Source organism: Anabrus simplex, chromosome 1 (assembly GCF_040414725.1).
Source record: "Anabrus simplex isolate iqAnaSimp1 chromosome 1, ASM4041472v1, whole genome shotgun sequence".
Lineage (NCBI taxonomy): Eukaryota > Metazoa > Arthropoda > Insecta > Orthoptera > Tettigoniidae > Anabrus > Anabrus simplex.
The window spans coordinates 395,825,706-395,842,862 of NC_090265.1; the positions used below are offsets into that span (position 1 = coordinate 395,825,706).

At 40.3% G+C, this 17,157-nt stretch overlaps 1 protein-coding gene across 2 annotated transcripts in view; it reads right to left on the bottom strand.

Moving 5' to 3' along the window:
• LOC136856837 (lysosome membrane protein 2) overlaps positions 1–17,157 on the bottom strand; it is a 253,586-nt gene that overhangs the window by 12,484 nt on the left and 223,945 nt on the right. Inside the window, exons 6-8 of one of the 2 annotated variants that reach the window (XM_067135006.2) lie at positions 10,300–10,566; positions 8,196–8,355; positions 2,897–3,015 (exon numbers count right to left, since the gene is read on the bottom strand). In XM_067135006.2, coding sequence (XP_066991107.2) covers positions 2,897–3,015; positions 8,196–8,355; positions 10,300–10,566 — 546 coding nt within the window. The remainder of the gene's footprint in view (positions 1–2,896; positions 3,016–8,195; positions 8,356–10,299; positions 10,567–17,157) is intronic. The other variant, XM_067135007.2, reaches the window with a different exon arrangement.

The window sequence follows — 17,157 nt, forward strand, 5'->3', positions numbered from 1 at the left end:
GTCGATGCGTCAAAAATAACTGAAGATAGTGATATGAAACGTGTGAAAGATGATTTATATCTAGTGAGTATTTTATATTTCTTTTTCTAAACGACAAACTTTGTGGCACAAACAGAGCTTTGAACTTCCAAGATGACAACTGCCCAGCTGCAGATATGCTCATTTTAAAAATTCGCCCCCTTAACTGGATTTTCAGAAAACCTACGTGCTCCTTTAATTTAACAGAAAGTTACAAATATCAAATTCCAACCCTTCATGTCTGCAACATCTTCAGTTTTTGAGATATAAGTATCCTCACGAAAGGTATTCAACCCCTTTTTCACCTTTTTTCACTCCCCTTAAGGGGATTTTCCAAAAACCAAAAATATGTGTTTTCTTATTTTTAAAGGGAGATTCCACGTACCGCTTTTCACGTCTGTAGATTGTTAAGTTTTTGAGATATAGATACACTAGTTTTAAAAATTCACCCCCATTTTCACCCCCTTAGCGACGGAATATCCAAAAGTCCTCCCTTAGTGAGCACCTACATTATAATATAAATGTATCCCCAACATTTCATTTCTTTATGTCCAGTAGCTTTGGCTCGGCGATGATGAATCAGTCAAGTCAGTCAGGACATGTTATTTTATATACAGTGGTTTTCAAGGAAATATACTGAATATGAATATACTGAAATGTTATTTGTTTTTTTTTTTAATTAATAATATAACTCTTCTTAAGACGAACTCAGTTGGCCGTGTGGTTAGGGGCCAGCAGCTGTAAACTTGGGAGATGTGGAGGTTGAAAATGACCGTCTAAACACGTGTTTCCGTATATTTCACCTCAGAGCCACAAATACCCACCGCAGACCACTGGTGTTTGCGCGTGGTAGTAGCCTCGAGTCTTCCATCGTGTACTATAGAGTTTGTGGTGGTGTGGGAGATGTGGGGGTTGCAAGTGGCCGACTACCTATATACCGAGTGATACAGCTGCCCCTATTCATTCAGTTTTAAGTAACCCGCAGATTATAGCCTAACCTAAAAACATTGACCTTGGATACTCACAGCGATGTCTAGTCTTACTACGCTTGCAATAATTCGCTTATTCATGTCAATGAAATCAGGATTAATGATAAAATACCCAATGATGGTAAAGAATCGTGAAAAGTTTGTATCACAAAACTTCATGTACTGAGAATATGATGGCAGAATGACCAGAATTAGCGTTAATATAACGCTGGCGAATGACAGCTCGTGATAGCCGAGTGCGGTAGAGGAGCAAAGCGGTGCTCGGTAGTCGGAGGTTCGAGTCCGATATGGAGCATTTTTATTTCATTGTTAAATGTTCGTGTGAATCGCGTTGTTGAAGACAAATCTAAATCGTGATCAGTTCTCATGTTGCAGTTACTCTGTTATGTTCGTTTCTAAGTATCTCTTAAAAGAGTTATTTGCAGTAAAATAAGCTGTTAACGACAGAGGTGCAATGGACTTGTGCATAGCTATTCAGCTAATGAATCAAATGTTCATCACGACCACCGCCTTCGTTAATGCAAATCTGAGCACGGTAGAGGTGAGTCATTCTTGCTTTCAGCAACGTATGTGGTGGAGCCTGCCTGCACTTTGCTGTAAAGATTACTATGTTCTGTTTCATGTGCATGAAGTCCAGTCGTTCTTTGAGTCGAACGTGCGCAGTTGCTTGGTTGAATGGGTGTGTCATAATGCTGACAATAAGTGCAGTGCGCTTCATTCGTTGTAGCCGTTTTCCGTATGAAAGTCGCATGTTATTATTCCTTTCTGATGTATGCTTTCTTTTTAAAAGTTAAAAGTGACTTTTGAGACTTAAGGAAGTTAAACCTTAATTACGAATGCTTTTAAGAGTATAAAAGCTCGTAGCTAGGTTCGAACCCCGAATCCGCCGAAAAAATCACATGCTGGCTGCGATTAGTACCATTTAGCTATTCCAGGCGACGAAGAGTAGGTCTCGTATCTCTGTACTAATGGAATAATCGATGCTATCACTTCGAAACTGATCTTGTATATTACAAGTTCTGAACTGGAATGTGCAAATAGGTTACCTTGTTGCAAATACTACAGTATGCTAAAGAGTCACGTCTCTCTTAAAGCCCAGATAGTTGCAACCATTCTCTACGCGTAGAGTATGTACCTATTACTTGGATAAATGAGTTCAACATAATGTTTAACGTGGTATTCACAATGAATTTGTCCGGATCCCACTGGTGTCCGATTGGCCATTTTTGTTCTGTTCTTAACATCTGTGTGCGTTTTTTTTTTTTTTTTTTTATATTTGCTTTACGTAGCATCGATACAGATAGGTCTTATGGCGACGATGGGACAATAAAGGCCTAGGAATAGGAAGGAAGTGGCCCTGGCCATAATTAAGGTACATCCCCAGGTATTGCCTGGTGTGAAAATGGGAAACCTCAGAAAATATCTTCAGGGCTGCCGACAGTGGGGTTCGAACCCACTATCTCTCGGATGTGAGTTCACAGCTGCGCGCTCCTAACCGCACGGCTCTCAACATCTCATCAACACGCAGTAAATGTTCGTAACACGACCTAATAGACTGAAAGTCGATTTCGATTACGATGCGGTCGTGGAAATTCAATATTCAGTGCTCCTTGGTGCTTATAAGTCGATGTCTATAAGATAGCCTATCAAAATACAAACTATTATCTTCTCCAAAATTACTAAAAATGTTTCCAATTCAGTATAAATAATTACGTCCTTAAACCATAAAATCTCACATTTATAGCTCGAGCAAAGAGGGAAGGTCATTTGTAAACATCGAGGACGATACTGACATATCCTATCAAAGTATATATATTCATGAAAATTGAAGCTGCTTTTAATTCTTAACACATTTCGTTTTCAGTAGAATACAGTGGTAAAATATTTACCGGGTGTAAATTAAGATACATCGCATGCTTCGTCTCGTTCGGCTGCAAACCTTCCACATTTTTGAAGAGAGCATCATCTCCCAAATAGAAGTGTGGGAAAGACACGAGGACTGGAGCACCTGTAAAACAACAAAAAAAGTTTTATATAATGACAAATTACCAAATAATTATATGGTACACTATCTGACACAAAAATGTGATCGGCTGGAAGTTTCCCCCACATACCAGCACGACCGGAAGGAGAATATAACTGGTCTATTACACACATTTATTGTATACTTAATACGCTTTGCTAATAGAAAGGTGTACTTGTATGATTTTAAAACTAGTTTTTAACACTACACTTTCTAAAATAATAGAACTACTGGATTCTAAATGTTTTGCCTTAATTAGATAGATTTTATAATAGCTTTGTGTATGAGCATTGAAATACATTAGTTTTCCGCAGTCTCTTTGTTCTTATTCTAGGGTATGTTAGACTATTATTTGTAAGAAGCTATTAATGTGCGTAAAGCTGTAACCATTAGCAAATTGTAGATATAATTAATTCTTCATTATACTCTTTAGGTAATGTAGTGCATGTGTTTTCGTGGAGCTGAGTAGATCGTAATGCTGTGTGTCGAGACGGCAGTCACAGTGAAATTCATGTATTGTATATCCTGAATTTATATCTTCAGATGATTTCTTTGCCTGAGAAGTTGATGAATATAATTGGCCGATACTCTGCGGTGTCTTGTACATTTTTGTAGTGTGTCTGCACGAGTATTTAAATTCGTTCAATGATAATAAAATTAATATGCAAATACCAGTATTATCTTGTGGGTGTTTTATTATTACGCACGATTGTATCCTGTTGTTTGCATCCTAAAATGCTTAGACAAATATGTATTCAAAATAGAGATGATTCCATAGGAGACAAACTGTATTAGTGTGATAGGCCTATTCATTTTAAAAAGTGAAAGGTGAATGCTTGGAATGATGAACAATTCTTTTGGTGCGTTACTTTTTTTCAGAGTGATTCTCAGTATTTCTTAAGGTTTCAACAATAAGTACATTACTGTATAGGTTAGTAAAGGCAAACGATGCTGGTGTGTTTACTTAACCCGCCATCCTCAGTCTTTGAGAACTACTCTTCAATCGTATAGGCCATGGTGTATGCTCTAATTGTGAAAATCTTTCAACAATTAATCAGTCTTTTAAAATCTCTTACGGTTCGATGACCTTAGATGTTAGGCCCCTTTAAACAACAAGCGTCATTTTCATCATCAAAATCTCTTACAGTTTTTCAGAATGGACAAGGAATCCTTCGAAATGTAACCTTTCAGTGGCAACACTTCCTGTTACAAACATTTATAGGCTTATAAGGCTTCTTTCTTTGTTCGGGTTTAACGTGAAAGTCATCAGCAAGGAAGAGTTCATTGTGTGTGGCTGTCAGTTTAAAAAAATAAGCTCAAGTGCAGCCGGTATCCAGTATTCGGGAGATAGTAGGTTCGAACCCCACTGTCGGCAGCCCTGAAAATGGTTTTCCGTGGTTTTCCATTTTCACACCAAACAAATGCTGGGGCTGTACCTTAATTAAGGCCACGGCCGCTTCCTTCCCACTCTTAGCGCGCAGATTGATTGTTATGCTTATACAAATAGCGTAGCGAACGAGTGCCTTGCTCAACCGCACGCGCACTGCCTCTACGCGACTATAAGGCAGTAGCGATTAGTGAGACAATGATGTTTCAAGCGGACATTGTACGTCAACATGGGTAGATGTGAGAGAGTGACAGAGTGGCAAAAATGGGCAATCGTGTTTGGCCGTGCACATGGCCATACGATGCGTGAAGTTGGTGGATTTTTTGGTGTTTCGCAGCGGACTGTTCAACGTGTCTACAAGCAGTAGTGTACTGCACGTGGTCACGAAACATGACGTCGGAATTATTTTGGTCGAAAAAATATCCTAAGAGGTACCAGAGACGCGTTACACGACTTCTGATTCAAAATCGCTTCCAAACCCGACAGGAATTGCTGCAGTCAGTGAGTGAATGTCCATCTCAATCTGTTAGCGAGAGAACTATATGCCATTAGCATTTGGTGTCTGTCACTTCCCAAGAGGCCATTGCTCACACAGGCACAAAGCTACGCGTCTTCAATGGGCGGGCTAAAATCATCGAACGTGGACAGTAGCTGACTAGCGAAACGTAATGTGGTCTGACGAATCACATTTTTTGCCTGTATTCCAATGACGCACGTCGTCGATTGCACCGAAGGTCAAACGAAGCATTTCATCCTCGATGTGTACAAGGTCAGGTTCAAGCCGGAGGTGCGTCTGTGATATTTTGGAGTGTTTTTCGTATTATGGACTGGGTCATTTCACGGAGGTGACCCCTAACATCAACCAGCATGTTTATGTAAACATTCTGGATGACCAGAGGTTGATGAAGATGATGAGGCTTGTTGTTTAAAGGGGCCTAACATCTAAGTCGTCGGCCCCTGATCAGGTTTTGCCTTTCAGTCAACATCTACATGAAGAGTATACTATTGATACCCCAATTTTTAACGATGACGACAGACCAGCCCATGGATTGTAGTTCTAGACCAGGGCCTCCCAGGGTCCATGCGCCGGTGCACTGCACTGCCCAGGGTGCAAGAGACGACTTCACTAGTTTGACCAGAGTGCAAACCCCCACTCTTCTTTCCCTACATCTGTCGCACCTGTTCGGCCTGTCACCACCATCATCACCTTCCCCGCCGATTCTCGCCTCACTGCGCGATGTTTGCGAGCGGTGAGCGGAGATATTTAGTTGTATGCGACAAGGTAACTGGTGTTAAAAATCTTTTCCTTCAGTTTGGTTTGAACAGACAAGTTATCTTCTCTAATTCTTCTTTTCCTTTTCTTTGCAACTATACAAGTAATGTCTGTAACAAGGGATCGGCTGACAGCAATTCTGAGAACGTTCTTTAAATTACGATCAGAAATATTCGCACGCAATCTAGTTCTCGTATAAGTCAAAACAGAATAAAACATGCTTATGGAACCAAATCTATAAATAATCTTAGATGCTTCTCGGTGCAGCTTAGGCAAATTTTTCTTCGACAAATTCTGGTAAAATTCGAACAAAGTCTTTGTATTGAAAAATACAGTAGATCATTTTGATGAACACGTAATTATTGCCCCTCAGATTAAGCATTTGGCTTTATTGTCACGACTGACAACAAACAAATACGGAAGTTCTCAGTTCGATCGAAATGGACTTTCGGAAGTCTTTGCTTTTCTTCGAAACAGGTTGCTCCATTATTACGTTGTTGCCTTGCGCTCATCTATTTCAGTGATAAACAAGCCGTCTATCGCTCTCAGCGCACAACATCCGAATTAAGCCGAGTTGAGCCGAGTCGGACCGAAGCACAGTGCACAGAGCCTCTGCGCCTTGCTTTGCACGTGTGAGATTTTGGGCGTCTGAGAAGCCCTGCTCTAGACTGAGGGCTGGAACTGAGTTCACTCAGCCTCTTCAGAGCTGATGATCTGGCGGATATAAGGGGCGGAGTACCCGGTCAATAAAACCCAGCAATACGGCTGAGTATGTCACCACGCTGACTGCGTAGCACTCTAGTAGCTGCATGCCATTTGGCTGAGCAACAATAGTCTTGACAGGCAAGACCCTACTGGCCGTTGCGCCATTGTTTTCTTTTTTCTTTTTGTAAGGGTTGATATAGGGCACACACAATCTCGTGAAATCATTGGAGTAGAGGTACATTGAAATTTCAATCCTCGGCCATCCTCGAACTGATTATCGGCGCCAATGAAATGCTCGGAAAACAAAGACCGCATCAACTCCTTCCAAATCCAGCTTAAGTCCTATCCTAGAAGAAGACAGTTCGATCTGGGTGATGGGCCAATACGTCTTCCTGATTGCAGCTAAGATTCAGTGTATCAAGCTCCAGGACAGAGTCTAACGGCGGTATTCAAGTGGAATCCCCTTGGAATCCGAGGAAATCGACCAAAACCGGCGAGAAAATGTAAATAAATAAATAACGTGGAAGGAAAATAACAAATCAACGAATTACAAGAGGAGATAGGGAAGATAGGACTTAAAATTTCTTTCGAAAAGACGAAGACTATGACGAATATACTTGACACTCCTGAGAGAATTAAAGTAGGAGCTCAAAAAATAGAGGTGAAGAGTTTCAAGTACCTAGAGGAGTGGACTGAATGGAACAACCTTGAAGGGAAAGCAATGGAAGCGAGAAGGATCAAAATGGAACTAGCTTTCCAGAAAACCAAAAATATATACAATAAGAAATCCCTCTCTTGGAACACAAAAATAAGGCATTATAACACAGCAATTAAGCCGGAAGCACTCTATGCAGCAGATATGCTAGTCATGGGGAGAAAAGGCAAAATAGCAAACAATTTTTCTGTAGAAACGAAGCCCTCTAAGTAAAGTCGTAGAGATAATATAATAATTTCGTGTGGCTATTTCTAGCCGAGTGCAGCCCTTTTCAGGCAGACCCTCCGATGAGGGTGGGCGGCATCTGCCATGTGTAGGTAACTGCGTGTTATTGTGGTGGAGGATAGTGTTATGTGTGGTGTGTGAGTTGCAGGGATGTTGGGGACAGCACAAACACCCAGCCCCCGAGCCAATGGAATTAACCAGTTAAGGTTAAAATCCCCGTCCCGGCCGGGAATCTAACCCGAGACCCTCTGAACCGAAGGCCAGTCGTAGAGATTATCAGATACCATGAGGTTACGGAGGATTGGTTTCTGTGGACACATGTTATAAAAACCCAATTGGTTTAAGGAAGTGGAAAAGGATCTGAGTGATCTTAAGATTATCGAAGTCATGTTAAAGAATGGTACAACCAAGCGTGACCAAAGACAAAAATAAGAGATTCCAACACCAGAAAACCGATTCAGATATCAGAGGAGGAAAGGAGGAGGAGATCAGGTAAAATGAAGAACTATTGGGAGAAAAAAAAAAGAGCACAAGTATCTAAGAAGTAACTGATCTGTCGTACCCCAAAAATGGGTGATTCGAAGTGAAGAAGTAAATAAATAAATAAATAAATAAATAAATAAATAAATAAATAAATAAATAAATAAATAAATAAATAAATAAATAAATAAATAAATAAATAAAGTCGAAGTTTGAAGTTCGGACAACAATCTTGTTTTATTTCAGAATATTCGTTGGCATGTTAACGATGTCTGGCGGTGCACCGAACGTCTCTATCATTCTATAAAGTCGTTGCACGAGTACACCTGTGCTGTCAGATAGCATTGTTACTTTCTAACTATTTTAGTTCGGGCACCTACCGAACGTGCACGGTCCAACGCTGAATACACCTCCCAGAGGACAATCCTCTGTCAATTTCTCTCCTCCAGGGCAGAAGCACTTGTTGTCGGGGTTTGTATCTGGAGCACCAAATACATTGTCAGGAGGTCCGTATCTGTACGCTGGGATACCGCCTTTGATCTGTAACAGCAGTAAAAATGGTTAATTCACACATATTTCAGAAGCAGTAATTTGAATAAACTTAGGGTATAGGATGGTGTAGAGATGAGGTAGACGTCAGTTTCGGTTAAAAGATTGTACAATTAACAAAAATACTGAGTCATAGTTGAGACAGTGTACAGGAAGATGATGCTTTTTTTTTCTTCCAGGTATATTTTTTTAATTTTGTAATGCATCACCTAAAATACTTTTCAATGAGCAACCGGCATGACTTTAAAATAAAAACACAAGCAAAAATGTCAAGAAAATATATTGTTAATCAGCGAGTGACATAACTTCCTGGTTTGTAAGCCGTGATTCAACTGGTTTTTTTTTGCTAGGGGCTTTACGTCGCGCCGACACAGATAGGTCTTATGGTGACGATGGGATAGGAAAGGCCTAGGAGTTGGAGGGAAGCGGCCGTGGCCTTAATTAAGGTACAGTCCCAGCATTTGCCTGGTGTGAAAATGGGAAACCACGGAAAACCATTTTCAGGGCTGCCGATAGTGGGATTCGAACCTACTATCTCCCGGATGCAAGCTCACAGCCGCGCACCTTTACGCGCACGGCCAACTCGCCCGGTCAACTGGGTTCCTAGCTGTGCCCGGCATTTTCAAGAGTTCGTCCTATCCGATGGTATATAGCATCTAGAATGGTTCCTGTATTTCTTGAAATTTAACGCTTTTGAAACAATGTGTGTTATATACAGTAACTACTTATTAAGCAATATTAGACATAGAGTAGTTCTCAGCACCTATATTAATTCCTAAGAGGTGCATCGACGGGTAAGCGGTGCACTGTCCAACTCGTCTGAAGCAGTCGAATTTTGAAAGCCCGACAAGTCTTTGTGTTTTATTTCAGAATAGGCCTAATTGTTCACATGTTAACTATCTGTCGCGGCAAACCCAACGTTCATTCAACAAAAGTGCAAAGAAAAAAGCGTCCAGTAGAGCTCTGTTTCACTGCTAGATGACATCAAAATGGGACATCGAAATTGGTATGGAGGCCACCAATATGGCATCACGACAGAAGACGGTTGCCGGCATTCGATTATTTATTAATTGATTAATTAATTAATTTATTTAATTATTTATTTATTATTTCGTTAGAACCAACAGTGAGTTACGAATACACAAGCTACATGACATACCTTTTCTTCCGGCTCGCACCTTATTTTTAAATGGATTTTCAACCTTAGGCTGCTTCTCCATCGCGCTTCCGCCAAGATATTTCGCGGTTTATCAGGTTGTTTCGTATTATCCCCCAATTCCGCAACTTTCTCTCGAATAGTTCTGCTGGTTTCATAGCACTTTCACGCATATCTTCGTGCACTTTCGTGAGCCAGCGGGAATAGACTACCATTAGCCCATGAAGAATCTCTCTAAGCTAATCCTATTCGAATGTCCGTAACAGGCCAACCCCCTCTTTCTCACTGTGATAGTGTCCACCTCCATGGCTAAATGGTTAGCGTGCTGGCCTTTGGTCAAAGCGGGCCCGGATTCGATTCCCTGCCGGGTCGGGGATTTTAACCTTCATTGGTTAATTCCGATGGGTCGCATACTGTGTGTGTACGTCTGTGTGTGTGTTTGTGTGTAGTCTTCATCATTCGAATTCATCATAGGTAGGGCCGCATCCTCGTAGTCGTGCAGGTCGCTCACACGGCGTCAAATCGTAAGACCTCCTCGGAGCCACACGCAAAACAAAAGAAAAAAATCTGTGGTGGTGATCTTTACGACTCTCACATAAAATTCCTTGTTGGACCTCAGGTAGAAGGTAAATCTATCTGACAATATCCAGCATCCTAAGATCTTCCGGAGGAACTTCCTTTCATTTCTTGTATTATTATTATTATTATTATTATTATTATTATTATTATTATTATTATTATTATTATTATTATTATTATTATTATTATTAACATCTTACCTCGACTTCCTTCTTGAACTCCAAGGGCAGCCGGCGACACATGTCCTTATTGAAGAGGTGCAGTCTCTCCTTCCTCTGGACCAGCCGCGGAGGGAACATGGTCCCGTCACTGCCATCCATGCGGCTGCAGTCGGTGTCGCCCCACGCGTCCAGACGGTTCTTGCCGTTGACCCTCGTGATGATACCCAGGCGGTCTATTTCCCTGGCACCGGTCTCAACCGTGACGGTGGAAGGATTAATGCCGTCCCGCTGCAGAGCCAGAGATTCCTGTCAGGTGGGTAGGGGAAACACAGACCCAAGAGCAAAGCCCACAGCGCGAACACAATGCCCGTTTAAGACGCGCAAGTAAGAATCATACACAGGATAGAAATGGAGACCAATAGACAACGTTTAAAAACATTGAAAATATAGTTCCACACATCATGTACAAGTATCGACAAATCATGTTACACAGTATATCAAGACAACGCATTGGTACTTAAGTACAGCACAGAAGGCAAAGAGGCGTTAAATAGTGACAGAGGAAGATTAAGATGCGTTTCATAATGTAGGAAGTAGTTATACGACAACCAATAACGAAGAGAATATTGTGAAAGGATGAGTAACATTGTTTATTAGTGAGTTTTGAAAGTAAGTGAAGGAAGGAGAAAAATGACGTAAAATTAATATTACAATCAAGTAATTATAGAAATGGGGTAATGTGTCATAAAAGGAAGTAGAGATGTTGGAGATGGCGAACAAATGACATACACAAATGGATAATGGGATACCAAATGAGATAGTGCACCAGACATCAAGCGTTATCAAGCATACAGAGAGAGAGAGAGAGAGAGAGAGGAAAAATAAAATAGAAATAAATAGGTAAGACGAGTTATGTACATGAGTTTTAAGAGAACTTTGTGTGGGAGGAGCTAATATTACATGCATAAAGAAATACGAAAAATGTTAGAGAATGTTTAAACAATTAACATGATTAAAATGCAGAACTAGTACGTATAATTATTTATTAAAACATTGTGGGTAATATAACGATAGTCATACGTGAAACAATCATTAAGAAACTGCACAGAGTGTATCATATTTTGGTTTACAAAAATCTGATCCAGAAAGTTTTGTCTCTCCGGCGTCCATCGATTTAATAATAAGGTGATTCCATTGATCATTAATGTAGTTATGAGTTCTTAAAGGCGTCGTTCAAATCGTTTACAATTTACAATTGATAAACCAATTATATTATAATGATAGCAATAGAAATAAGCGTCTCACATGAAAGTCAGTGTCTCTTCACATTTTCAGATCTGACCTTAACAATTACCGCTGCACTATACAGGAATCATAGTTGGACTAGTTTCCTGATTTATCTATCTATCTATCTATCTATCTATCTATCTATCTATCTATCTATCTATCTATCTATCTATCCATACACCTAACCGGACTTACAAAAGACTGGATTAAGATGTGGAGACGAGGAGTGGAAATCTGGAAGTGAACACGTTCTCGGTCTTTTATGAAGATTTTACAGTAGGCCTACGGTATATTGCAATGTGGTAGACGCAGCCGTAGCGAAAACGTGATTTACGATTACACTTTAACTCACTATTCATTTTTCTTGCTTTATAACCCCTCCACCCCCCCACACTTTCTCACTAGTTGGAAGTCGACTTCATGTCCATTTGTAGTTAACGTGCTACTAGCGGTGTATTGTCATGCCTCTCTCGAAACCATCTACATCTACGAAACGAAAGTTTCAAATAGAGTAGCAGGACTCATTATTATTATTATTATTATTATTATTATTATTATTATTATTATTATTATTATTATTTTGCCAGTTGCTTTACGTCGCACCGACACAGATAGGTCTTATGGTGACGATAGGACAGGGAAGGGCTAGGAGTGGGAAGGAAGCGGCCGTGGCATTAATTAAGGTACAGCCCCAGCATTTGCCTGGTGTGAAAATGGGAAACCACGGAAAACCATTTTCAGGGCTGCCGACAGTGGGATTATTATTATTATTATTATTATTATTATTATTATTATTATTATTATTATTATTATGAGGGCTATCTGGGATTGGAAAGGTAGCGGCCGTGGCCTTGATTTGCCTGGTATGAAAAATGGGTAACCCACGGAAAACCATTTTCAGGAGCTACCGTAATTAGCCAGCCGGTTCGAGTTCCGTTAGTCGAAAAAAAATGTTCACCATCAGAATGTTGGCCGGCAGGGTAGGATATGCGGTGGTATGCAATTTATAATCACCAGATTGCGTGAAAAAATGCGTGTTCAATTGCAAACCACTCTGGAGTGTTCATATGGAATGAGGGCGTATGACGCTGTTAATACTGATCCACCCGTCGGATGGAGACGTTAAGCATTGAGCAGACACCTTGGTATTATTCAACAGGAGTATACTACGCGCTGACACCAGGTTTCACCCTCTCCCTATCTCTCATTATCGTCATCATCCCACATCCAAACGTGCAGGTTACCAAATAGAAAAAAAACCTGCACCAGGCGAGCCGAACATATCCTCGGATACTCCCGGCACTAAAAGCCATGCGATAAGGTAACGGATACCGACGGCGGGATTCGAACCTACCATCTGCCGTATGCAAGCTTACAGCTACGCGACCCACACGGCCAGCTCACTCGGTGGTTATTATTATTATCGGACTCATTGGCTGAATTGTCAGCGTTGAGGCCTTCGGTTCAGAGGGTCCCGAATTCGATTCCCTGCCGGGTCGGGGATTTTATTCGCCTCTGATTAATTCTTCTGGCCCGGGGACTCGGTGTTTGTGTTTGTCCCAACACTTTACTCTTCATATTCACACAACACACTACACTACCAACCACCACAGAAACACGCAGTAGTGATTACATCCCTCCATATAGGGTTGGCGTCAGGAAGGGCATCCGGCTGTAAAACACGGCGAAATCCACATGTGCGACATAGTTCGCACCCGCGAACCCACAGGTGTGGGAAAAGCGGTAGAAAAAGAAGATTATTATTATTATTATTATTATTATTATTATTATTATTATTATTATTATTATTATTATCGGAATATTTATCAGTCTACAAGTATCCAAAGCTTCGTTCATTCGTCTGCTCTGCTGAAGCCATGTTCACTACAACTTACGTTTGTGAACAATTATTTTCGACAATGAATATACTGAAAATCAAACGTATGTCACCTATATGGTGAAAATAAAAGGTTTTCTTCTTCTTTTTTTAAAAAAAAAGTTGCTTTACGTTGCACTGACTCAGATAGTTCTTATGGCGACGGTGGGACAGGAGGGGGCTAGGGGTGGAAAGGAAGCGGCCGTGGCCTTAGTTAAGGTACAGCCCAGCATTTACCTGGTTTGAAAATGGGAAACCACGGAAAACCATCTTTAGGGCTGTCGACAGTGGGGTTCGAACCCACTATCTCCCGAATACGGGATACTGGCCGCACTTAAGCGACTGCAGCTGTCAAGCTCTGCGAAAATAAAAGTATAATTTGTACAAAAATACTACGTGGAAAAGTATAATACTTCTTTAAACGGCTGGTAGAAAATTCCTGATTATGAAACACCATCACGAAGAAGGTCTGAAGGCAAAAGTTTACGCTTATGTGTCCCATGTGTTTTAATTACTTTCCTGGACGACGAATATGCTCTTCTTTGTCCTAAACATATACTTATGGAGCTCTGTACTGTACAGAATTATTTTTACCACACTTGCTGGAAGTATAATGAGCATCCGTCACTGATTCAGACTGTTGCTTCACTGCCCATTCGGGTTCCCTCACAGTGACTCGGCGCACGATAAGATTTTTACCAGGGCTGTGATGAGAGGAGTCTGAAAGATGCTCGGTAACATTATTGTACGGGCAGAAGAAGGAAGAAGTGTAATAATCCCAATATACTGCATTGCCATAGACATATTCCAATGAAATGTTTGTATTTTCTGGAATTAGAGATATACTAGGTACATCCAGCTTAGAATAAACAAACAGGATAATCTAATCTTCTAGAGGAATTCGAAACCAGCCAGGAATTTGATATTTTCAGTTATGTACAGGATGTAACAGTAAGGTTGGCCACATGACACATTACTCACGCGTAGAAGAAGAAAATATATGGACATATGGAAAATACATGGCCATACGGAGAATGCATGGAAAATACATGGGTATATGGAAAATACATATACATATGGAAAATGCATGGAAAATACATGGACATATGGAAAATGCATGGATATATGGAAAATACATGGACATGGTTCCGTAAAACGTTTTATTTCCATGTTAGAACTCATTTTTTACAACTCTATCTAGTGTTTACAGTACACTAAGTCTTCTAGTATTGGCTAGAGCAATTATGTTACTTTCATTGATCTGTCTCGGTCTTATCCTTGGCTTTGACAATATGAAAGTGACTGAGGTATGAGTGATGCTAGTAATGCCGTTTCTTATGCAGCCAGTCTCTGCTATGAAGGGTGTGAAAATATTGCTCATAGGGTCAGTTGTTGCATGCATTTCAGTGGGCTTGGCAGACTAACATCTAATGGCAACTTCTGGCTCGGCGAGGAAATCAACGGGAAACTACCTCACTCTTCATTTCCCTAGCACGCTTCTTCAGTGATGCCTAGGCCATTTATGACAGCTGATGGCGGATCCAACCAGCGTTCGGGCTGAGGACTGTACATACATACATACTGTCCCCTTCAAAAGTGGTAATAATTTAATAAAAGGAAATTGATTTATTTCATCAGCGTGTTGGAACATTATTTAATCGCCAAGAGGGTGATATTCTGTATTTCCGTGCTAGTGCGAGCCAGCCACTTGCGGACCGGTTTTTCCCGACCTACTTGGAGAACGAGGAAGCAAGGTGGAATTCCTGTTGTGTGGCCTTCAAACACATGTGTGCGTACCACGTGACCCGGCGAGCAGCCTGATCTCAGTCGATCAATAAATGGAAAGTCAAGTGACGTAAAACTGGAGCAGCCAATAAAAATGACAATCTTCACAGGAATGCAACAAATCCACCAATTAGATGTAATTAAGGGGCGCACCTACGTCTTAGGATAGGAAATTAATGGTAATTCCAGAGGAAAATTTTTGAGAGGGTTTTGTACTTCTGGACGCTAAATTTGAGCATTACTCTGACTGCAGCTACGGAAGAGACTGGACGTCGTTTGCTTCACTGGAAGACTTTACATTAGAGAAGGCAGCGAGGACCGTATAAACAGCAATTCAGACACTCGGAAAATTTAGCGACGATTTTATTTAGGGTTGTCCTAAGATAAGTGTCTACATCCAAATTATAAAGCATCGTGAGTGTATCCTGGGCTATTGTTAAGACTTTTGGTTAGTTTCAGCTTTCTACGAGAACTTGGAAGAAGGAAGGTCCTTGGTTCGAGTTCACTGCAAGATGGTTATCCAGTTCGGCGAAGAATACTACAAGTTCCTGTGTATCTTCAGCTCCTCCATGAGTCACTAAACATGTAAGGCGTCGGACATGGGCGAGACTTCGTTCGATGGAAGGTGATGTGACCACGTGCTAGGTCATCAGCCAGAATCCAGTTCACACCAGCCACATGAGTATTCTTTAAGAATTCAATTTCTTTCTATCTTTGTAAAATGTTTGTAAGCGTAGCCTTGCCTTATTCATTTAGATTTCTGTTAGTTTTGCAGTAGTTAGACTTTTCATTCTTCTTTCTTTGGTGAGAGGTAGTTAGTGCCCTGGAATGAGTGTGTGTTTGTTCTATTAGTTAGAAATGAGTGTATGTCATCGAGAGAGACCTCAACTGTCCTAAGAATTTAGAAGGCAGGAGAGATAAAAAAAATGAACCCCGCGTTAATTTTGATTGGTTTTGAAATAATTTGGAAATTAATTGAGACAAATTAGGACAGTGTTCTAGTGTTTTTCTTAGTGTAGAATTTCATTCTATGATTGTACGACATGTTTGTGGGTTCGAGTTTGTTTAGAGTCATCCGAGTAACTTCATACGACAGCTTTGCGAGTCAGATTATGCACGGTCAGGAATGTAATAATAATAATAATAATGAGTAAAAATAATTAAACCTAATTACGCGCTAAAATGATTTAATAAAGTCATGGGTTTAATGTTAGTTTTGGAAAGTATTATCGTGTGCTCACTTTGTGTAAAGTAAGCCTGGGACATGGCAATTCTCCGGACGGAGTACTGACGAATTAGATGTATGTTTTCTGCGCTATTAATTTGAGTATGACTTGCAGATGGGCATTATATTTTGAGTAATAATTTATGCATCCATTAGAGTCAATTTTGGGAAGAGATGTGTCACTGGACATGATTTCTTCGAACTTCAGTGCAGAGTAATCGAGAGCCACGACATTATAGGTGAATAAAAATAAATGCCGCAACCCATGTACCGTAAGCGCGTATTCTAATATTTTGACCTGTGTTGTAGTTTTTTTTCTACTTGCTTAATTGGGATGATTTCTGTTTAAAATATTCCTTGAACATCGTTGTATAGTTAATTTCTACGTATAAGTGATAACCTTAATTCTATCACATTCTAAATTGATACCTGGGATGTGCGTGATAGTGTCATCTAGAGAATGATTTCCCTAATTTGCAGTAAATCCTGAATTTAATAATAATGGGTTAGTGTTCGTGTAAATAGTATTATAATAATGCCGTGTACCCATGTGTGAATGTATGATGTGTTATTTGATCATATTCTGTGTTTTTTGAATATTTCTTATATGATTTTGTGACGATATTCTCCATTATGTGCGTCAAATTTTTGACCGATTTGTATTATTTCGCGTGTCCGTAATTGGATCAATTTTGAATCTTTAGAAGATTTTATTGTAATTTAA